This window comes from Saccostrea echinata, unplaced genomic scaffold, assembly GCF_033153115.1.
Source record: "Saccostrea echinata isolate AGI-Se365-2 ecotype Australia unplaced genomic scaffold, CSIRO_AGI_Sech_v1 ptg000047l, whole genome shotgun sequence".
Taxonomy (NCBI): Eukaryota; Metazoa; Mollusca; class Bivalvia; order Ostreida; family Ostreidae; genus Saccostrea; species Saccostrea echinata.
Window position 1 is genome coordinate 14,032,122 of NW_026889796.1, and position 26,095 is coordinate 14,058,216.

Genomic DNA, 26,095 nt, shown 5'->3' on the forward strand with positions numbered 1-26,095 from the left:
AGTTGACAAAAGTTCAATAAACAGATTCATTGTGGGTTTTTTTTTTCAACTTTATGTTTAAGAAACCAGACATTAAAATTACAAATGGTATCTTGAATATACGAGATAGAACCTCATTCTTTAAAGAATAGCAAATAATGAAAAAGGCGAAGATAACGAACACTGATCGATCTTAAAAAATACATTTACAAACAATACATTTCTGTGAACAGGGCATAAAACACGCACCCCCGTAAATTTCAAAGGTGGAATCAGATGCCTAAGAGGAGTAAGCATCCCCTGTTGACCGGTCAAACCCGCCATGAGCCCTATGTATTGATCAGGTAAACGGAACATTCCGTAGTCAAATTTTGTATAAAAACAAAGGCCTGACAATTGGCACGAAACACATCAGCCAAAACTACGACCCAATAATAGATTATTTTTGTTTACAAGATCATTATAACGACCATAGAATTTACGAAATGCTAACTATAAACGAGATTTTGGAAATTCCTGCAACATAAACTTATCTGTAAATAGTCTGTCTTTGTTTAAAGATTGATCATACTCAGAGCATGCTCTTGAGTATCGAAGTTTGGAGACATTAACACCAGATGCAGGTAATAGCGGAATATTACTACATAAATAAGGATGGTTGACAACAGAAAAGCTGAAGTCATCTCATTTCTCATACAATTTAGTTATTCGTTGGCCTTATCGTCTATAGTCTGTAAACATCCACATATGAACCAGATGTCGCAGACTCTGTAGTGTCTTGAAAATCAAGTTCACTGCGATATATCGAATCGACATATGAATGGAAGTAACTATTGTTAATGGATTGATTGATTGTATATTGTTTTACGTCCCAATCGAGAATTTTTCACTCATATAGAGACGTCACCATATACCGGTGAAGGGCTTCAAATTTTGACCTTTACTCGGCACTCAGTGCCATTGAGCAGTGAGGGATCTTTATCGTGCCAACGCCTGCCGTGACACGGGGCCTCGGTTTTTAAGGTCTCATCCGAAAGACCCGCAACTTTCACTCCAAAGTGCCGAGCGCATGGCGAAGGAACAGTTGCTACCTATTTTTTATCGACTTAGGTCTGTCGCGGCCGAGATTCGAACTCACGACCTCCCGATCACGGAGCGAGCGCTCTACCGACTGAGCTACCGTGAACGGTATATTGTTAATGGATAAAACTAGCCGGTATATCTGAAATAAGTCATTTTACTTTTATTTAGACTTTATCGATGAAATATGAGAAAAAACCAGAGACATGTGCTCTACTTGGCTTTATCTATGGCAAACCCTTTTACTATTTGTTCGTAAAATAATTTTTTCTTTCAATAAGAGAGATATCTCTTTAGCTTATAGAGATATCTCTTTAACTAAAAGAGATATCTCTTTGACCAAAAGAGATATCTCTTTGACTAAGAGAGATATCTTTATAACCTAGAGAGATATCTCTATAAACAAAAGAGATATCTCTTTTTGCAAGAGAGATATCTCTTTTACTTAGAGAGATATCTTTCTAAGCCAGAGAGATATCTCTTAAAGTTAGAGAGATATCTCTTTAACAACGTTAAAAGAGATATCTTTCTAAGTTAGAGAGATATCTCTTTAGATTTTCAAAAAGAGATATCTTTCTAAGTTAAAGAGATATCTCTCTTAATGAAAGAGATATCTCTTTTCAAGTTATCCTTAAATTGAAATAATTATTCCTCCCTTATAAACGAAAGCGAGGCTACACACCACATGGCAGGAAGTGTAGTGTTTGATGATCATATATACGGAATAGATTCAGCTTGCCCAATCCCAGAATGAAGTATGTAGAAAGAAATGCTAAATCCCTTGTTTGAAACAACAAAAGGATAATGATTACTTTGTTGATAAACATGCTAAAGTCTTTATATTCAGGAAAACGAAAGTAGGCTAGCAATAATCTCAACTGCGATGGACCGAATTTTCTCAGCTTTTGAAATAATCAGCTGTTTCTAATTTCAAATCTAGACAACACTGAATTACTTGTCATATTTATTTAAGTTATATTGTAAAATAGGTCAAATTTAAAAACTACTTTAATTAACATCCTCGTCGAAATCAAGTTGGAGAAATCGGGTGGGGGTCTATTCCGTTGAACAGTGAACTTTTGCAGAATATTTTTATTGGGCGTAATTAATGTTGTTTTGTGGGAAAGAAGTGGGGAGATTTGCTCCCAGCCAACCACCAGCAATTCTACAATTAGCCCTATTATGTTCTGATACTCATGGTTTAATGCACAGATGCTTGGGGACAAGACCCCCCCCCCCCCATCAGGCCCGTTGCAACGATTTCAAAAGGCGAAGGGGGGGGGTTAGCAACTTCTCCAAAAACATTAATGGCTCTCTGATTTATTTTTCATGATTTTTTAAAGCATTTGTTGATGTATAATGCACTATAAAAATTCACAATTGATGCAATAAGCTATACATGTATATGTATCCAGATGTCTCTGGTATCTGATGTATCCCCCCCCCCCCAAAAAAAAAAAATATAAATAACCTCTCTATTTATATCATTGGTATATTTCTATACATTGCTTATTAATGCATTAATTGTAAACTTTTATAGTGCATTATACATCAACATATATGCTTAAAAAAATAAATCAAAAAATAACTCGGGAAGCCCAAAATTTTAGAGGATTGGGGTGGGTTGTGTTCCTGTTCCCTTGAAGCACCTGTGGTTTAATTATGTACGTTTTGTCTCTTGTCTTTTCTACAATAAGCTGAACTCTGATTGATTGCATAAAGATCAATAATACGCGCTAGTCATTATCCTTCAATAAATCGCACAAAAAATTAACAAATTTAAATAAATTCAGTCTAACTAAAATTAGATCTTTATTCCGCTCCAACAAGTTTGCTACACATTGTGATCTAGTTGGGTCTAATTTTAATTTTTTCTGCTCTCACTAAAGGAAAGGGATCAAGACATTCTTTGATTTTGATGCAAATTCTATTGTGTGAAATGGAAATAAAAATTATAATAATGGATTGCCAAGTCATAATATTGCAACACTTCTTTTATGGAAATCTATAGCTTGAACTTGTTCTTTTTTTTTAGAAGTTTGAAAATTTGCTTTAGCAGAATAGAAATACTTTCCTTGTCATCTGAAATGTAGGAGAATATAGGTACCCCTTAATCTTCAGAATTTTTATGCCCCCGCCATAAAATGGGGGGGGGGGCATGTAGGGTTACCCTGTTCCGTCATTCTGTCATTCCATCATCATTAAATTTCCATTCATTATCTCGGCAACAGTTGTACACATTCATCTCAAATTTGATATATGGATATAGGAATATGCAGGTCAAGTTTGAATTTGGTCATGGTATTGACAGTTATCCCCCTTGAACTTGGAAAAGATTTAAAAAATCTCAATTTCTAATCATTATCTTGGCTACACATGTGCAATTTACAATTTGCAATTTGAAATTTTGGCTGTCTGCGGGGGCATTTGTGGTGTTACCACACACATCTAGTTTGTAAAATAAAATCCTTGCCCTTTGGTCTTTGTTTTCATTTCCCAGCAAAATTAATCTATCATGGTACATGTACATTCTCTGACAATTCCTCAGAATTTTTTTTTTATATTTTTGAAATCAAATATTTCTGAAATAAAGCAAAGTTTACGGTTCAGTGCAGTCATTTAGGGTACATACCAGTAATATTCCAAATCACTTTTCGTTTAATTTTATTTAAATGCAAAAGGTGTAAATAATTTTATGCCAGAAATTGGCTGTTTGGTATTAACAGAAAGCAGTTGCAGTGACTATGGCACAATTCATTGAGTATACCTTCCATAAAGTAACCGTGACTGGGAGATTTTTTTTTAATCTCTGATATAGTGTAAAACAGGTCACTTTAAATAATTTGTGAGTTGCAGGTTCAGAGACATCTGAGTTGTGTCCCCTCCTTTGTCATATTAATGCCAGTTAGTGTAAAGCTGAGATTGATTAATGTACTCTAAGCTAACTTAGGACTGTGCTCTAGACCTGGTGTATTCCTAAGGGAATGGAGAGCCAACAGGTATTCATTCTTACTGATTGCATGACTAAATATTAATAAAATAATTATTAATCATATCTTAATGAATTCCAACTGTTCAACAATCTTTGATTTACCACATTATTTAAAAAAAAAAGTTACACAGAGGAATTGTCCATTACAGAAAGACAACTATAGTTGTTAGGGTCCAATCACTATGAATCGATGTCATTGAACATTTATATGGGAATGGGATATAACTCAGTCAACAATATTAGTTTTCTTTGTAATATCCTTAGCTTTCAAATTTTATACATGTTTGGCCACAGAAGGAAGACACATGTAGTTTATGAGATCACACAAAATAAGTTTGTTTGTTTGTAGACCACTCATCACATTTATGGTGATGTGTTAAATACACATAAATAGATATATGTATAACTTTAATTCACTCTGTCTTACAAATTAAAACCCTTCAATATTATATACAGAAGTAGTTGATGAAAGGTTGACACCTACATACACTGTAAATGAACTTAAAATTTAAGAAATACCAGGTACGTGTTCTAAGATTGAATTGTATGTCTTTCAAGCTTGTTTACTTCCATTATGAATTAATAATTAAACCCTTAGTTTGGCCCTCTCTCACTTTCATATTTTTAGCTCACCTGAGCCGAAGGTTCAAGTGAGCTTTTCTGATCACATTTTGTCTGTAGTTCGTCTGTAAACTTTTCACATTTTCGACTTCTTCTCCAGAACCACTGGGCCAATTTCAACCAAACTTGCCACAAAGTATCCTTGGGTAAAGGGGATTCAAATTTGTTCAAATGAAGGGCCACGCCTTCTTCCAAGGGGAGATAAACATGAATTCATGAAAAATTAATGGTATCATTAAAAAATCTTCTTCTCAAGAAATATTGTGCTTGAAAATATGAAACTTTTGTGGAAGCATCCTCAGATAGTATACATTCAAGTTTGTTCAAATCATGACCCCCAAGGGTCGGGTGGGGCCGCAATGGGCGATCAAAGTTTTACATAGGAATATATAGGAAAAATCTTTAAAAATCTTCTTCTCAGAACAGCAAAGCCATGATTGGTCATATTTACATGGAAGCATCCTCAGATAGTGTACATTCAGGTTTGTTCAAATCATGACCCCCTGGGTTTGGGTGGGGCCACAATGGGCGATCAAAGGTTTACATAGGAATACATAGTAAAAATCTTTAAAAAAAACTATTTCTTAAGAACAGCAAAACCATGATTGGTCATATTTATATGGAAACATTCTTAGATTAGTATAGAATCAAGTTTGTTCAAACATGACCAGTGGGGGTCGGGTGTGGCCACAATGGGTGATCAATGTTTTACATAGGAATACGTAGGAAAAATCTTTAAAAAATTTTCTACTCAAAAACAGCAAAGCCATGATTGGTCATATTTAAATGGAAGCATCCTCAGGTAATGTAGATTCAAATTTGTTCAATTCCTCCCCCCCCCCCCCCGAACCACTTTTATATTTAAATTTTTCAACCTCTCAAGACTAAACTGATTTCTGCTTTTTCCTAGCCATAGTGCTCAGGTGAGAGATGTGGCCCCTGGGCCTCTTGTTTTTAATTTTATATTATCTCTTGACATTGAATGATCAGTTACATTACTACATTTTGTTATATTTATTTTTGAAATAATAATTTCACAGGTGAGTCACAAGAAGCAACTACATAAACAAAGTTGAGAATCTGAGGGTGTCCTACCAAACCTATCCTGTCCTGTTTGAAGAATTCCAGGCCAGACTTCTACACTCTCTGCACATTTACTTGTTTTTAAATGTCTAAAATTGTTTGAAAAAATTTAATTACTTACTAGTACCGTGTATATGCATGTATCCACATCTCAACAATGACAAAGCAATTTATTCCCAAGTCAATAAAACAATGTATCAGTGTTTTCAATATCTTTATTTGAATTCAAGATAAACAGGTTATTACATGTACATACCAATACTTGTTTTTTTTTGTGTACTGGTAATACATGCTATAAAAAATTGTAAATATCATAAAGTATAGTCGCCCTGATGCTTATACTTATGTAACTTTTTTTATTTAAGAGGTCTTCCCAAGTTAAGTCAGTAAAATCTAAATCTGCAAAAATTCTATCATTTAAGGATTCAAAAATACCTTCCAGTTATGGCTGAATTGTCATGGATTCTACCTGCATGTATACTATAATTGAACTATGCCTATATAATTCAATAACTGAGAACAAACTCCAATATTATACCCCCTATACATTTTTTTCTGAAAATGCCAATATCAATTTTCTAAATGTGACCTTGAACTTGCCAAAATGATACTGGTTAAAAAAGAAAAGATGCATCTTCTATTCATCATAAATCTTTAAATAAAAGGGAGATATTTACTGTTTCTCCATTAAGACATTATGGACCTGACATGAGCAATTTTTTTTTTGCCAATGACCTTGAACTTGCCACAAAATCATGGGTAAAGGTTATGATGTACTTTCAGCTTACAAATAATCTTTGAAGTTTCCAGTTTCAATACTTATCCATGAGGGAGTAATGAAATGAAAACAAATTTCACACATTTCCTGCCAGTAATCTTGACATTGGATAAGGTCATGAAACACCATTTAGTCATAAGCATTTTTTGTGTCAACTATCATTTGCAAATTATGCATTTGACAAAGGTAATACGCTTTTTCTGCCAGTTACCTTGAACTTGCTTAAAAATGACCTTGATTTAAGATCAGTCATAACCGCAGGTCATGCTCAGTATTTGCGATAAGTATGAGCCTCTAAATGTTCTCAATTACAAGATACAGTCAACAGGAATTAAAGATTTTTATAAATTTTTATTTTATAAAATCACCTCAAACTTCATCAAATAGCCTTGGGTCAAGGCCATCACACATACATTCAATTTATGCATGAGGCACAGACTTCCAATGCTTCTTCAATAGGAAATCAGGGTTTGGGCTACAGTCAGCCTTTTCATTCAGCCCTCACTCAAAAAAGTGTAAGGTAAATATGAACAACATAAAGAAAAGAAAATGAAAGAAAAGACAAAAATTTTATATTACACTTATAGATGAATGAAAAATGAAACTAATACTTGTGTGTTGGGAGCTAGAATTGAAAAAGAAAAATCTTAAGTTATAAACTTGACTGCCGTTAAATTGAATGTATTGTGTAAAAAATATTATACATGTGAAATATTCTACCACTCTCTACCATTGGCCCATACATGTCTGAGAGAGGAACAAATGACAACTCTGCATAGGAGATTGATATCCTACAAGTTTAAATAAGGTCCATAGTATCAGTAAACATAATAAAAAACTATACTAACATCACATGTAATTTTTTTTTTCTGTAGCCAGAAGATTAATAATAGGACAATAATTTCTTCTTGGGTTGCAGTTTTGTTGAAGTGTATACAGTGAATTGTTAAATTATGGTCACTTGTCATAGGTGGAGTAAAACCTCTCTTATTGATAAAACTTGGATATTTCAGAGTTCCACAGATCCATATAGGGCATTCAGGTGGGTTCAATTTCTGGTGGCCAGATAGTTAAATTGGTAGAGCAAATGACTACCGATTCAAGGGGCCCTGATTTGAATCCTGGTCTGGTCCATACACCCCATCTCTTTTCTGTCTATGCAAAGAACTTGACAATGCAGACTTTCCCTCAATGATAGAAGTGCTTGTCTCTGCAGACTGTACTTGTGACCTACACATACACAAGGAAAAATCTTTTAAGACTTTAAGAGAACATAGTGTCTTTTTGAATTGATCTATTTCATGTTTCAATGTTGTTAACAGCATATTTCTAAGTTATAATAAAAAAATACATACACATGTAAAAATTAACTCGCACTTTTTCAGGTAATCATATTGACTTGTTACAATCACTGGAATCTTGGACATCCTTCGCATTCAAAGACAAGTGTCACAGAAAGTGTGTTGGACATACCCTTGTTGCACTAGCTCATATCTGAAACAATGACAGAAAAAAATTGTAGAGGATGTTTCATTAATCATTACATGTAACTGATCTTTTCAAATTAAATACAGTGGTCTGCAACTGCACTAGAAGAACATGAAATCAAAAGGCCCATGGCCACAATGATCACCTTAGTCACTATGGCCATGTTGTTCTTTATAAGCAGATCCCCCCCCCCCATCTTCCGAAGTAAAACTTGATTGTTTTGCCTGTTCTAGCTGGCTCAACCCTAGCCCCTGGAGACATGAGGATCCCAGCTTCCTTAGAAATATTACTTATCTTTTTATTGTTCTTGAGAAGAGATTTTTAAAGATTTGTTTCCATATATATTCCTTTCTAAAACTTTAATTGCTCATAATGGCCCCACCATACCCCCCCCCCCCCCATGTCATAATTTTAACAAATTTGATTGAATGTACAATACACAACCTAATGCTTCCATGTAAATACAGTTGAACTTCAGTATCGAGAACATTGATATCTTGAATACCATGGAGTATGTCGAAGTCCCAATTGCTTATTGTTCAAGTCATATACTCTTGATATCTTGAATCCTCAGATATCTCAAAGTTTTTTCTTGGTCCAATCGACTTTGAGATAATGAGATTTTACTGTATGAACAATTATGCCTTAGCTTGATTGAGAAGATTCTATAAAAAAATTCCTACATATTTTAATGAAAAACTTGATCACCCATTGTTGCCCCCTACTACCCTAGAGGGTCAATTAAGCTATGAATGATCGTGAATCTACACTATATAATAAAGCTTGCACATAAGCTTCAACTCACCTGGCCCAGTGGTTCTTGAGAAAGATTTATATTTATCAAATATGTCACAAAATTTTCACTAATTATCTATTATCTCCTATTGAAAGAGAGCGGGACCTTTATTTGAATATCTTTCATTTGATCCACAAATTTAGATCAGAATTCAAAGCTCAATTGAGCCTTCAGCACAGGAAAGCTAAATATGTTTCAAAATTAGGGGAACAATCATTTCATTCTAAGAAGGGGGGATAGAGGGCTATTTTTCAAGTCAGCTTATTTCTTTCCATACCAGTGAAGGACAAACTAACTATTTTCAAGATGATAAATACAGAAAAATATATGTATTTTTTCTTCACTTATAACATTTTAACCCCCCCCCCCTTTACACACACACACAAAGGGGGGGGGGGGGACAGATTATTTGTTTTCAACATTTTGAGGTTCAGATTATTTATTTCCAAAATTTGCAAGTCACTTCCCCTTTCACAATCAAATGGTCTACTCGCTTTCTACAGGCACTTGTTTCTGTAATACTTTTTTTAACCCATAGTATGATAGTATATTAAAAACATAAGTATACACTCGTATGCAGGTAACGATCACAGGGGGTGCTTCCGGAATGTAAACAATGTTAATAAAGAGAAAGAAATATTTGTAGATCTACTAAATTGTATCAGTCATCACGATGGGTTTTAAGATATATTTTTTTGTAAAATTTATATTTTGTTTACATTTCGGGAGCAAGCCCCTGTGATACGTTTACGATGTTTCATGATCGGCTAAGTTTCTTACTCTGAACTTCTTTCCATTAAATCAGTTGATCAAGCACTTGTAGAAGGACAGCTCCCTTTTTGTGTCGTATCTTGGGGTCATTGTTACACCTGCAAGTCAGTAATTTGCTCACAAATACCATAAAACACCACATGTTCTACTTTCTTGTCTCTACTTTCGTTTTGATTTAATGCATTTCCGTGAATATAAAGCTTACTTCCGGTAAAGGGAGAAGTCATTAAAAATGCCTTTAAAATAAAAATAATGAAGAGAGATATCTCTTTATAGTAAAGAGATATCTCTTATTGCTTGAGAGATATCTCTTTTGGACTCTTGAAAGATATCTTTCACTTTGAGAGATATCTCGTAAGATAAACTTTGAGAGATACATGTATCTCTTTAACTTGGAAAGATATCTCTCAAAGTAAAAGAGATATCTTTCTAGGTGAAAGAGATATCTCTCTAAGTGAAAGAGATATCTCTTTAACGCTAAGAGATATCTCTCTTGACGAAAGAGATATCTCTCAAAGGAAAAGAGATATCTCTTTAAGTGGAAGAGATATCTCTCTAAGTGAAAGAGATATCTCTCTAAGTGAAAGAGATATCTCTCTTAGTGTAAGAGATATCTCTCTAAGTGAAAGAGATATCTCTTTCTTAGAGAGATATCTCTTTAAGTTGAGAGATATCTCTTACACTAAGAGAGATATCTCTGTTATTTAAGAGATATCTCTCTAAAATAAGAGATATCTCTGTAATTTTGAGTGAAAATTTATTTTACGAATAAATAGTAAAAGGGCTTGCCATATTTATCATATACTTAGTAGTAAATACACTGTGCCATAAGAGTGACGTCACAATACGCTATATCAAGGACCGGTCCGAAATCTGATATCTGATATCTCTCTTAGTGTAAGAGATATCTCTCTAAGTGAAAGAGATATCTCTTTCTTAGAGAGATATCTCTTACACTAAGAGAGATATCTCTGTTATTTAAGAGATATCTCTCTAAAATAAGAGATATCTCTGTAATTTTGAGTGAAAATTTATTTTACGAATAAATAGTAAAAGGGCTTGCCATATTTATCATATACTTAGTAGTAAATACACTGTGCCATAAGAGTGACGTCACAATACGCTATATCAAGGACCGGTCCGAAAATCCATATCATGTATCGGACCGGTGTGCAAAAATCCATATCAAACCGGAAGTAACGTTTGTGTAAAGTTTAAAAGTGAATTTACTTGATTTAATTTAAATATACATGTAAAATGATTTTTTAATTACATTCATGGTCTTAATTTTTTTTTTTTCAGTTACCTAAAATTGACTCGATTAGATTTTAAAGAAAAATGTCATAAACAGGCACAAAACATTCTTCAATGACTTTTTGTGAACTCGCACATTAAGTATTTTAAATATATAATAAATAGAATACTACATACTAAAATCCATATCATATGTCACATCAGCCCTCGGGCCCCATATCAGCCCTCGGACCTTCGGCCCTCGGACTGATGTTGGGCCACTCGGGCTGATATGACATATGATATGGATTTTAGTATGTAATATTATCTATTTATTGTTAATTTATTATACATATTCCTTTTTGTATAAAACATCGTTACACGGGTCGAGACACGTTGCCTCCTTCAGACAGCTATTTAGTAAGATGGTGATTGATACATATAATAGTTTTATGTCCCTTGGAAGGTTATTTCTTTCGTATGAGATGTCACCGAATGTACTCAGGGCCATTTAACAGTGAGGATTCTTTAGCGTTCCAACCCTCCATGATGGTAGCAAGAGGGTGACAGTTGTCTGACAGGAAAGTAGAACTGCCATACCTGCGTTCCTTTTGGCAAAATCTTTAGTACACCCTGGATTTTATCTAGCTTGGGAACTCTCCCTTTTCCGCTACTTGCATCCCCTCATGGTCGACTTTTGAGATTCGATACTTTCGAAGATTAGACGGAAAAAATGCCGTAATTTAATAGGCGTTATTTTTAAAAATTAATTTAATCTTTTGAACTTTGTTTCATCAACGCCGAAATAAAAGAAAGAGGAGTAGTTGCTATATTAAATTACACTTTTTTCCTTCTTTTATCAACAGTGACAATTCCATTTCACTACTCTATAAAGTGTACATTAACTCATTGTTTCTGTTTTTCTTATACTGGGAAATCATTATATTTCGTTGGCGTGCAATTTTTTATTTTTGTTTTCACTTACCCACACATTTTAAAGAGACTTCGAATAAAAAATTCTATTAAGATGTCCAAGGTATCCCGACTAGTGTTACTTATATATACAATCAGTAACAATTGTAATGAATGAATAATACACTGGAATGAAATTCGGTTGTTTCCTAGCTAGTTTCTGGTGTTTCTCAATTTTCATAAATCTGTATTCCTGTAAAGAATAGGCTTCTATCTCGTATATATTCGTGATACATGTACCAGCTGTGATTTTTTAATGGAATTTGATCTCTTGTATTTCAAACAAAGTCAAATGATATTCTTAATAGAAATGTGGTCTACTCATTTATCAAATTTTATAGCATCTTTTTTGTAAAATTTATCTGTAAAATGTTAGCTTTTTGTATTTGTTAAAGTTATGACTGCCTTTGCTAAAGTCATACCATATTAATTTTTATTGCATCAACTGTAATTCATACTTTCTATATAATACTAATTATACTGTTTGTAAAAAAAATAATATTTATTTTCATACCCAAAATTAACCTCACAAAGTGGTGGCTCTGATTGATTTCAAAAAAGTCTATCCAGTACTTTTCTAATATGTTCATCCCTAATTCTTATTGTGTTTAATTCATATTCATGGGAAAGTTATTATGAATGTATATCGTGTTTATTTGCACTGATACTGTCAAGAAATTATACTTTCGTTCATAGGCGATTTTTTGTGCTTATAATATATGCTGAAATCAATGTTGAAAATCTAATACACTGTTTTTAATTTATTTTGTCTTTTTGATGAAACACAATTCACTGATTGTGTAGTGTTTTTTCTTTAAAATATTGCATGCTTTTAAAGAACACGAGATATACCTTTATTCAAAATATTATCTAAAAAAGAGCAGATGCTGCACTTGGTTTAAAAATTCATTACACTAACATGTTTTTGCTATGCATGTATATTGTGTCTAATACTTAAATAGGGCAGAATCTTATTACGTTTATGTAACAGATTGTCAAAGCGGAAGTTAGTCAGTTATGAAAAAGTGTTGCGTTCTAAAATGAAGTTTTACTGTTTACCATTATTTGTAGCCAAATATGTGCATAATTTTCATACAAAAAGAATAGATGTACTTCAAAGAAATATATATATATATATATATATATATATATATATATATATATATATATATATATATATATATATATATATATATATATATATATATAAAGAGAGAAAGAGAGAGAGAGTCATCGTGTTAAATACCCCACATTCCATATTAGAAAGTAAGGAGTAAAACTCACATAGCAAATTAGGTTGTTCAGTCTGAACTCGCCGCAGAAGTAAAATAGTTGATTTTACATATTAAATGCTACTTGAATTTGGTGTTGGTGTTGGAAATTTATATACCCTTATCACATGCAAATTGAGTTTATATCTCCCAACTCGATACGCAAGATCATGTTCAACGTACGAACAATTTCTAAAACGAGGAAGGCTTGACAAATAAGTGATGATACAAGGATATCATCAACATCGTTAAAAGTCAACATTTTGCAAAATCTATGGTCTACGTACACAATGACTGTTCGCAAATACAATCTGTCGTTAAGTCGAATGTTGATCGAAGTCTTTCATACAAATTGATAGGTCATTATTTTCACACTAAATTCTTTACGGATTTTTCCATTTGCCCGATCATGACAATGGGCTTATGACTGGTCGATAGGGGATGCTTACCCCAAGGGACCTTAGCCCTAGGGACCTGATCCCTCCTCGATGTACCAGAATCCTTTTTAGCGGTTCATAAATATCAGACACAACTATTCAACAAGGGATCTTTTCCTCACTAAAAGTTCTAATTCCTCTTAAATGTAAATGTGGTATAATTCATAAAGAAATTAAAATAAGAAAGACAGATAAACTGGCTATCTTGAAATGGAATCTATGGATGATTACGTGCGTTGTTATGACAAAAAGAAAACATTCTTAGTTGGGAGCTTCAGCGACCCTTCATTCATGTATGTTTTTCACAAAGTAAGACAACTTCATGAATCTACTACTGTTCCCGTTCACTTAGTAGTAGGCTGTTCGTCATTGGGAGGTCCGAGTTCGCTTCTCGTTCTCGTTCGCTCCTATGACGTAAACATAGGTAGTGATTTTCCTTCGCAAGGTGCTCGAAATTAGAAGAGGAAGCCATGGCTCTTTCATTTGAGAGATGTAAATGTAAAGTCTCGTGTCATGTTAGACGTTGGCAAGATAAAGAACCCTCACTGCTCAATGGCCTTGGGTGCCGCTCAATATGAATTATAAGAAATCTCGAATGAGACGCGCAAAAAAGCGCACATTCAATCAATCATGAATCTAACAATAGTCCTAATAATAAAGAAAAATAAATGATTCACAATATTAATGTAAAACACTGCTTTCTGAACAATAAAATGGAGATTTACTTTTTTTAACGTGTTCCCCATTCTGCTTTTTCACAGTTTCAACAAAGATAACATCCCACAAATAATTATACAAAAATAGGTATTCTGAAAGCAGCGACTAATCAAACAAATTTATTTTCGGGATTGTTAATATATCAAGTTTTTAAGTACATATAAGTAAAGTTTACACATCTCCATTTTATTCAATTGTTAATTATATTCCACATCATTACAACTTCCTCTACACCAGCCGGGGCATGCTGTACCTCTTCTACAAAGAACTTCAGACAACCGGTTAGCAAAATGGTGACAGTTATTAAACAGGAAGTTGTAATATCCATATCTACATCTGTAATTTTTGGCGCAACCTTCAATACAGTCGAGACTTACTTCGCTGTACCCCGCTGGGGAATTTTCCTTTGCTCCAGGACAAACATCTCCCCTTAATCGACTTCTTGCGATCGATACTTTCGAATTAGCTAGTTTGGAAAGAAATTCAATATGTAAATTATAGACATTTAGTTGTTATAATTTTTTTAAAAATAAAATTATCTTTATACTGAAAAAACCCTTGGGAAGTTATCTTTGTTGTGTTAAATTTTAACTTTATCTCAGTTTTTTTTCTTCTCTTGCATAGTTGCCACAAAATTCCCTTATAAGTAAAAATACTTACATGTAAGCTACACTTTCATTTAATTTGCATTGAGATATTATTTCAAACAAAGTGTTATACCATTTAATAAATTTCATTTTATGAATGAAATACAAAGACTGACTAACACTTCAACAAACACCTAATGAGGGATTATTTTTAAATACACATGATACTCACTTTGGAAATCGTAATAGTATCCTCTGTATTCAATAAATCGGTGGTCTGTGGTCCAGGGTCCTCTCCAAGGTGAACCTCGTTTGCCTCTATTGCGATGTTGTATGATGCACATGAGATGCGTCGTCCCAAAATAATACGTATGAGCTCCACCTATAGTGAGAAAAACATTTACGTTGTTGTAAGAAAATATTAAATACGTTGCAAACGCTAATTAATGATTCGTAATTATCGTATGTAGTTGGATGTAGTTGATTTTTTATGTTGTGATTTGCGATCATTTATACAAGGTCTTTTTTTGTAATGTCTTTATGTTTAGGAAATATAATTTACATTTTGTTTATAATTTATTCTTCTTTATCCAAAGAAGTAGTGCTCACTCGAAAATGATGATGAAATGGACAGCAAAATGACTTGGCAGTCTTGTTTTGAAATGAAATACGATCACTTTTATCTTTTCTATATAATATAGCCTATCAATCTATATAATTTAACCTATCAATCTATATAATTTAACCTATCAATCTATATAATTTAACCTATCAATATATATAATTTAATCTATCAATATATATAATTTAACCTATCAATTTATATAATTTAAATATACCAATATTTAGGCCTTTGTTTTTATACTAAATTTGACTACGGAACGATCAATACATGGGCTCGCGGCAGGTGTGACCGGACAACAGGAATTACTTACTCCTCCTGGGCACCTGATCCCACCTCTGGAATTTCGGGGGGTCCGTGTTTTATGCCCAATTCACAGATTTGTATTGTTTGTAGATTTTTTTTTTGTTTAGATCGATCACTGTTCTTTACCTTCACCTTGACATTAATATCAACAGAGACTGAGACAAATGTCCTTAAACAGAAACGTTGTAGACCCTGAATCTCTCTGAAGACAGTAACACGCGGAAAGATTTAGCAAATGGTAAAGATACTCGTACCCGAATGAAAACGACGACCTATTATAGATTTATTAGTTCCATAAAACATCGCTGTTGAATCTCAGCTTGAGGCCGAAGGCCTTGTCAATCCTTTGAGGACAGAAATCTTTTAATATCTTCATGATTTACAGATTTATCTTTAAAAAATGCCATTTAATTTGATCACCGACCTCGATATGGACATCCTCTGCTATCGCCCTTCATCAGCCATCCAATGCATGAAACATCAACAAATAAAGCACATGTGAGTAGGACAACCTAGAAATATAATTGATTTTTGTCTTAATTGAGTTGAAATGAATTGTTTAAATAGATACATTATTCATATTTATAATATGATTACTATCATTTTATATAACATTAGAATTTAACATGATTTAGGGGCAGTTTACTCATAAGCTCCAACCATGTTAAACTCCGACAGCATGATTAGAATTTAAGTTCGTTTTTCAATGAAAAATAATTTGTTTTTGATAACTTACAGTGAAGAAATGCATCTTGGCTGTTTGAAAGTTTGAGTTGTGGAGAAGGGTTTATAAAGAACAATACTTCTGGAATTGGAATAATTCCAAGTGCTTACACTTGACATAAATTTCATGAATTGTCAGGGTTGATTAACATGTCATAACATGTTATCGTTAATATTCTTTATGCTGTAAAGAAACCCGAAGAATCTATATGCACAAAATATTATCGCGTGTATGTGGAATTCTTTGCGAAGAATTAAATTTGGATTTCATCTTCTTTCTTTTTTTTTTTTTTTAATTATTTCTTTGTTAATCATATTTCATAAAATTATATTCAGTCTAAATAGTTTTGAAATATAAAAAAAAATGTAATGAGTGCGTCAATGATACACATTTACACATGTTTTTTCTATTTTGTCTATCTAGTAAAAGATGCAAACTCTTCTCATCTCAGTACATCTTAAATTATATAGGTCATAAAAAAGTGGTTAAGTATCTACTTTAAGGTGATCAAAAAGTAAGACGATCCTTGAAAGATATATCTTCACTCTGAGTAAAAACTTCATTTCATGTTATACGTTGAACAACATATTTTTTGACTAAGTTAGTTCCATATTTATTGAAAAGCTTAAATATTATTGAAAGTGACAACATGAGCAAATAAAATAAAATGTAATAATTTTAGTTCATTAATGAATGATTAAAACTTAATATATGTTTATAGATACAAAATAGCTGACAATTAAAAGAAACATATTTTTTTCTGACTTTAAATTAGCGAGTTACTGATTCTCTCTTAATAATCTGTTAGAAATAATGATGAAATCATACAGCTTGAAAGATGACATACAAAAAGATATCTATAATTTTTACAACTACACTTCACTCTTTTTTGATATTATACCCCCCACCCCCCACCCCCAATTTAAGCCTGAATTAACTATTATTTATTTAAGTACACCTAGTATCTAAAAAGTTTCATCATGGACCCCCACTATTCATTTTATATTCTGAATATGTAAGATATCTTTAATCAGTCTGCCGTAAATGTAATGAACCTAAAGACTTTTATATATTTGTCTTGGTAATTCTTAAATTTTTAATGCCAAAAGTGGCATTTTAGGATTGTAGAAAAGCCACATAATTGATTATAGCGAGGAATTTGAAACTTTTACTTGGTCTCAGTGTATTTCTGTTACATAGAATATATGTGAAATTGTATTAAGTGCAATAACTTAGTCGGATAAAATTATTATTTCTTTTTTAAATGAAAAAAAAAAAAAAGAATTCTAAAAATTACTTATGTGCAAGATTGCAATTACGGTGCAAAAAGTCATATTAATTTACTGTAGCATCAAAAGGCGTATATTGACTTCATATTTTCTTTTGATTTTTAATTAATAGACTATGTGTGTAGATATAAAAAATACTTTACAAAAAATCGCACTAGCTGCTTTTGTTGAAAATCAGATTTACCAGTTTGGTATCAAACGTAGGCCTGTACATTTCGATTTGATCCCGTTTCAGTTAGGAGTGGAGGGTGGATGAGACAGCGGTCGGACAATTTCTTAACTTTATTTAGATATGTAGAAAAAACAAGCATTCTGAGAGTATTGCATTAGCAATACTTGTCCCCTACCGGCAAGGGTAATCTGGTTCCCGTTAAAAATTGAAAATGCCATAATTCCGTCAAAAATCAATGAAGCAAAAGGAAATGCAAACTGGATCTATAACTCATCAAGGTAAAGTCACATACCAAAAATCAGCTCAATATCTGCAAGCGTTTAGAAAAAAAATTGCGGAAAACCCTGAAAAATTGAAAAGGCCGTAATTTTGTCAAAAATCACTGAAGATGAACGAAATGCAAACTTGATCTGTAACTCATCAAGATTCACTCACATACCAAAAATCAGCTCAACATCTGCAAGCGTTTAGAAAAAAAGTGCGGAAAACCATGTGGGACAGACAGACAGACGGACATACATACATACAGACAGACAGACAGACGGACGGACGGACAAACTCAGAGGAAACCTAAAGAAATTCATCAAAATGTAAATAAAAATATTAATTTAGCTTGGACATTCCATATGATGGATTAATAGATGACATAGACAATATGATTAAATAAATAGGGATAAATTAACATTCCCTTTAATAATTGTGGACAGGAAATTGATGTACACATACAAAATATGTTTTACGAAAAAGGCAGTTTTTCAACCTTTTGATATTATGAATGACGTCATAAAAACACTGCAATTTCGATATTTCTGTCTGAAAAAAAAGTGTTGAAGTAATGCAACTGTACTTTGAATGTTGTTCACCAACTAACTGTTATCAGGATGATGCAAAAAATATCAAAATCAGAGAAAGTAATCATTGATTTGGTGTCTTGTAAAACTTAATCTGAGAACACAGCTAGAAAGGAAAGGTCTGAACTTTAGACATCGCGTTGAACTCTTTACATAACAAAGAGAACGTCATTTACAACGTATTATGAAAGAACAAACTTTTTTCTTTGAAGCATGCTTAAACAATAGCATTGTGAAATAAAATTACGATATATATACCTGAAAAAATTTGAATTTATTTATTATTATTATTAGTTTTTAATTCATTAAAAGCTATTATATAAAATACTGTTGCATTTCTATGCCAGTTTGTAATGGGGACAGATACGCGTATTATGAAACATCCTGTACAAATCTGGAGCACGACTTAGTGAATATGGACATTTCCAAACAAAAGAATTCTGCCCATTGACCTAGTGACATTTTTTTTCATAATGACATACTTATGCATCTTGTTTGCTGAAAGTAGGCGTGAATTAATTTCTCTTGGGTCTTAGATCTTTGCATTGTTGATGTGAAGTATTTAGTACTAAATAACACAAACTCCTTATACTGACTTAGATTTTTTTTTCATATTTTTTTTAATTGTTTATCATGTGTTTCAAAGGAAATTATTAAAAAGGTACTAGGGGAGATTCTAGTGACTATTAGCAGCAAACTAGATTGATGAAAGGTCTTGAGGCATATGCAAATAAGAATACAGATCTTTACATATCTAAATGTACAAAATAAGCCGTGCTTTCAATCTACAAAAACTATGAAAATTTCATTTTCTGAAAATCTAGAAAGCACAAATAGCATGAGGTCTAATAATAAGAGTAAATCCTTTTTGGGCAGTTCTTCCTTTTAAGATATCAAATCGTGGTTACTTCATTCAAGATAATGGAAAGGGAATTAAAAGAATTTCCTCCAAAAAATAATTCTGGTTTCTTAATTTTTGTGCAATTTTTGTAAATACTTTTATGTCGCTTCTCCATTTAAAATAAAATCCGTGAGAGTCGATCTGTGTCAGCATAATTTGATGACGATGCCTTGTTCAAGTTGACATACCAAAAGTTATTTGTAAATAGAAAATTTGAAAACTAAGTGACTGTAAGTTGTAATTTATAAAGAATACGGACCAAGGAATGTTTTTTGGTGGGCCTACTCATGCATTTCTGTGTATGGCGGAAGACCAGGAAATTAAATGCTTATAGTATCACGCATGAAAGCATTGTAAAAGAAGACTTGTCAAAGGGATCTCACACAACCGCAACTGCTATACCTACATTGTTAGAAGGGGATTAAGTGCTTGGTTCAAGGATAATGTATATATATTGTATAATCATTCTCACAAAATAATAACTCCGGCTGCACTTTTTAGAAAGTGCCTATTCAAATTTTGTAAATGTGACCCTGAACTTGCCAAAAAGACTTTGGTTAGAAATGACACGCCTTCCACTCATAAGTAATCTTTAGGTGAATTGTGAACATCCAATGGTTCTCCATTAGAGAATTATAGACTGTCATAAATACTTAAGTTTTTGTCTAAAAAGAATTTTATGCTTTTTCTGCCAGCGACATGAACTAGCTGGAATGACTGTACTAAGTATAAGCTTCCAATGATTCTTTATAACAAAGTTAAGTCCTGGACAAGAATTCTATACTTTTTCTTTCAGTGACCTTGAACTTGCCAAAATGACCTTATTTCGAGGTCAGTTTATATCTGGGGTCATAAACAATATCTGTACCAAGTATGAGCTTCCAATGATTCCCCATTACAAAGTCATAGCCCAGATAAGATTGCATTGACAGACGGACTAGGTGGTTTTTATATAACCTTCCCCCCTCCACCATTCGTTTGCGAGGGTATAATAAAACAAAATGAAGTAACAGATGAAGCTATGTTGCACGAAAAGCAAAAGAAATAGGTGGATCATTGATGAACAAAATAGTTAGTCTAGTACAAAGATAAGGAATTTTTGTCTCTTTATTTATCGAATAATTACAACACTACCTGACCATTAAAACCTAGAAAATTACTTTTTGTATAATAATTATTATATCCTTAAAATTCTCTCAATGGCCTTTCAATTACATTTTCACACCGATTAATTGTCATAGGGGAACAGCAAAGGATATATCTTCTCTCCGTAGCTACAAATAAATGGAGCCCCGCTTAAGCACCAAAGGTACTAGACCCAGAGGCCGAGAAATTCACAATTTTGGAAGAGGCACCCTTGCTCATTATAACCATGCAATTAGTTTGTCTGCTAAATACTCAGCCACAGAAGATTATATTTAAAGAATTTATGCATTTTCAATATCTGATCTAAAGAGTCCTGCCCTAACACCAAAACCCCTGACCCAGAGGCCATGAGATTCACAATTTTGGAATAGGCAACCTTGCTCATCATAACCATACATTTACTTATTATGTAAGATCAGAGAAGAAGATTTTCAAAAAAAAAATGGCATTGTATAATCAGTATAGATGTGCGCTAAAACAGAACCCCAGACCCAGGGGTCATGTAATTCACAATTTTGGAAGAGGCACTCCTGCTCATCAAAGCTATGCACTTACTTTGTTTGCTTGATACACAGGGCCATAGAAGATTTTCAAACAAATAAAGCACTCTGACTAATATATAATCCATAGAGCCCCCCAACACTATGAACCCTGACGCCGGGGCAAAAAGATTCATAATTTTGGAAGAAGCACCCTTGTTCAGCATAACTTAGACCTAATTTATCTGCTTATCTGCTAAATACACAGAAGAAGAGAAGATTTTCAAAGAATGAATTCATTTTCACTTTAAATCAATAGAAAAATAGAGCCCCACCTAACACCAAAACCCCTGATCCAGGGGCCATGAAATTCACAATTTTGAAAGACGCATCATTGCTCATCATAACTTTACTTTTAGTTTGTTTGCTTAATACGCAGAGAAGAAGATTTTCAAAGAAATGATGCATTTTCTCTATATAATCATCCGAGCCCCCCCCCCCCTCGAACACCAGAACCCCTGACTCTGGGGCAACAAATTTCACAATTTTGGAAGAGACGCTGTTGATCATTATAATCATGCACTTAGTTTATCTGCTTAATACACGGGAGCAGAGAAGATTTTCAAGAATCAATTCATTTTCACTTTTAAATCAATATATAATAGACCCCCGCCCTAACACCAGAACCCCTGATCAAAGGGCCATGAAATTCAAAATTTTGTAAAAGCACCCTTGCTCATCAAAACAATACATTTAGCTTGTTTTCTTAATACGCAGGATCAGAGAAGATGATTTTCCAAAAAATGATGTATTTTCACTATATAATCAACCGACCCCCTCCCCACAACGACAAAACCCCTGACGCTTGGGCCACAAATTTCACAATTTTAGAAAAAGCACCCTTGCTCATCATAACCATGCACCTAGCTTATCTACTAACTTAACAGGGGAGAGAAGAAGATTTTTAAATAATTTAAGCAATTTCACTAAACGATCATTATAACCTTATCCTTCATCCAGAACATCTGACCCTGCGGCCATGAATTTCACAGTTTTGATAGAGGGCTATATGCTTATTACAATTATACCAACAGTTTGACTGCTTGATGTCCAGGAGTAAAGAAAAAGATTTTATTTTAAGATTGTACTCATTTTGATTGTTTTAATTTCTCCCCACAGACCCCGGGGGAGGGGGGGGGAGGACCATGATTTTTGTATTCCTTCAACCAATGATGTTATATGCCAAAATTGGTTGAAATTTGTTCAGCGGTTCAAGAGAAGAAACTGAAAAAGTTTACGACCGACGCACAACTGATGAGGGACGACGGAAAAACAGATAGGTATAGGTCACCTGAGTGACTTTGGTGACCTGAAAACGTTGTATTGTTTTGTTGACTGTGTAAGATAATGATACTTTGTCATATTTCAACATAAAACATAAGCACTTTGAACTTCTTTGCAAAACACACACTGTTTCTCTCTGGTGTTTGCTTTTTTGAGACTGAGATTGCGTTATTTTATATTTGCTTTATCCATCGAGTTACAATTGTGTGCAGATTCGTGAGAAGTGCCATGCCAAGTCAAAATTTGTACTACTTCAACCAAAACAGATGAAATCTATATGAGCAATGAGCAAAAATAATATTCTCGAATGGGCCGTTTAAACAATATACAATCAATCAAACAAATAATCGATCAACTAAAATTTATATATGATCTATCAAATTTGTAAGTTAGATACCCCATCCCCTCAAATAAAAAAAAGGTAATCCTTCCCCCACTGACGTGGCCATCTTCTCGTAAGCTTAAGTGGTATAAATCATTAAAAAATTAAATTAAGGGATAAAATTATTTGGAATGTTTTGAATTGGAATCATAATCTGCCAAGTGAATTTGCAACGATACAACTTCATGAATGTAACAATATTTCTGAAGAAAAGAAAAAAGGAATGAAAATACATAGCTTTATGAGTGATGAAATAGAAAATTTATTTTATTTTGTCATCTATGTTTCTTACTCTGCTTTTTCACAATTTTAACCACAATAAATGTACATGTACATAAAATAGAATAGGTAAAATATTATATGTGTGAAGCGGTCAAGTAAACTCAAATTCATTTTCAGCATTGCTAATGTACATGTCTCAAGTAATCAAAAAAGTTTATAAATTAAACTTGTCTTCGTTTAATTCAATTGTTAATTATATTCCAAATCGTTACAACCTCCCATACACCAGCCAGGACATGTTGTACCTCTTCTACACAAAACTTCAGACAGCCGGTTAGCGAAGTTGTGACAGTTGTTAAAAAGGAAGTCGTAGCGACCATACCGACATCTGTAATTTTTGGCGCAACCTTCAAGACACCCGGGACTTAGTTCGCTGTACCCAGCAGGGTAAGTTTCCCTAGCCCCAGGACACACATGTCCATTTAATCGACTTCTAGCGATGGATACTTTGGAGTTGGCTAATTGAAAAAAAAAAAGAAATCCGATTTTAAAATTAAACATGCCTTGCTTTATTTTTTAGCTAACCTCGACGAAGTTGAAATGAGCTTACTCTATACCCCGGAGTTGGCGTTGGCATCCCTGTTAAAGTTTTAGGAGCAGGTCCATTCCCAAGTAACTATAATAAGCCCTACTTGAACCAAACTTGCAGGGACGATGCATTTATTGATGAACACTAAAAGACTTGCTTCGAATGCTGGATCTGACCTACATTTTTCGAATGAATGAACAGGGTAAAGTTTTTGAGGAGGTCCATTCCCAAGTAACTTTAAGTCCCAACTAAAAAAAAATTGGTGCGAGACTTGTCTTATTTATAGTTAACATTTATCGAAGTGAGCATATTAATCTATGAATATGTTTAAAAAATTCTATGTTATTTTTCCCAACCGAAAACTTATAGGAAGATTTGGGTTATTGTTGTCGTTAGTTTGTTCGTCTAATAATTCTATTTTATTTTTCTTTCCTCTGTATTTATGTAGTTGTCACAAAATTTGCCTGTATATCATTGCTTGATTGCTATACAGTACAACTAATTTTAGTTGTGAAATTGTGAAAATTTAACTTAACAGATGTTTGACAGAGAGAATAGAATAATTATGGTTGACATATTAAACACGAATTAGTTTCCTTCAAAAAGACATGTATATGTTTTTATTTTAAATACACGTCGAGCATGATACAGCTTCACTTACTTTTCAAATCATAAAAATATCCTCTGTATTCAATGTAACGATGCCACAGAGTCCATGGTCCTCTCCAAGGTGCGCTACGTTTGCGCCCCTTTTTGCCATGTCTTATGATGCACTCGAGGTGCGTCGTTCCAAAGTAAAACGGTTGAGCTCCGGCTGTTTGAAATAAAAATGCGTTTTAGTGTGAACACAAAGTGTACACTTTGCTGAAATAATCTTAAATCTAACATTCATTCGAGGCATGTTCGTGTTGATTTGTTGTGCAGCTTGCGATTACTAGCTTTGAAATTATTCTTGGTGAATAAATCTAAGTGAATCTCTTCAGTGATTTTTTTTAGGTTGTTCAAAAAATGTGCTCCAAAACCCTGCTCGTATTTTTTTTTCTTTAATGATGAAGATTTCTTGACTTATTCAATTCATACATGTAAGAGAGCGAAATACAAAAACTTAAACAGTTTAGTGTTAAGCTCTCGAGCCTGAGGCGATCCATTCTGAAGAGTTCCAGACAGTGTCAGATGGACAGTTTCAATTGCAAGGTTTATCAAATGGTAATGATGCTGGTATTCTAATTGCGCAACGACTTATGGCAGTTCATGAAAGGAATTCCAAGCAGCAATTTCTGGAGGCGAATTGAACTTATCTTCAGTTCTTTAAGAACTCACATCTCTTAAAATCTTCGAATTTTACAAGCCTGTCTTGATAAATGCTATATAATGTGCTAATTGATAAAAGTTTATTATGCTTATTAAATTGGACACTAACCTCGTCTTGGACATCCTCTATCGTCTCCTTTCATTAGCCAACCAATGCATGAAACATCAACAAATAAGACACACATGAGGATGAAAACCTGGTAATATAGTTGATTATATTTTAAAGAAACTGAAAAACTGAAACTGATTTATTTGGTTAAACGCCTATTTTTACACAAACGTATTCAATGGCGTTGTACAGTATAAAGTACTTTTCTAAATAATTATTATTATCAAAACATTACGAAGAAAATAAAATTTTAGGACACAAGTTTAAAATAATAGAATACAACATGGTTCTGAATAGTATACGCCGCTCTAAGTCCTGATACATTCTGATAAAATATTTCAAAAAAAAAAAATCAAAATAATAATGCATGTAAAATTTTATTCAGAGAACTTACAGTAAAGAAATGCATCTTGGTTGTCTGAAAGTTGAGTTTGTTGAGAATTATTTATATAGATAAAAAATATACTTTAGAAATTGGAATTGTTCCAAGTGCTTAAATTTGACATAAATTTTGTGAATCATTCTGGGTTGCTTTACATGCCCTTTGAAAATGCAACTGCATTAGTTCATGTCTAGTTTCTTAGCAACCGGTGATTAATGCTTGGCGAATTATAAAAATTATGAAAGGCTCGTAAAACAAACAAGTAAACAAAAATAAGTAGTTAAGTATCTACTTTTAGTCACAAGGAAGTAACAGAATACTTGAAAAAATAAAAGTTGCCTCTTCTCTGTAAGTATTTATACTACATTTGTTTTCATATGACAACAGCATATTCTTTGACCATATTAGTACATGTTTTCATTATATATTCAATCATAAGTTGTGTTAAACTAAACGAAATG

At 33.1% G+C, this 26,095-nt stretch overlaps 1 protein-coding gene across 1 annotated transcript; it reads right to left on the reverse strand.

The window, feature by feature from the left end:
- Nucleotides 1-23,259: 23,259 nt before the first annotated feature.
- Nucleotides 23,260-25,664, reverse strand: LOC133202727 (uncharacterized). The gene is made up of 4 exons (XM_061338599.1): nt 25,647-25,664; nt 25,253-25,340; nt 24,494-24,646; nt 23,260-23,761 (listed from the first exon to the last, which is right to left on the reverse strand). The coding sequence occupies exons 1-4, from the start codon at nt 25,659-25,661 to the stop codon at nt 23,493-23,495; spliced, it is 525 nt and encodes a 174-aa protein (XP_061194583.1). The 5' UTR covers nt 25,662-25,664; the 3' UTR covers nt 23,260-23,492.
- Nucleotides 25,665-26,095: the final 431 nt, after the last annotated feature.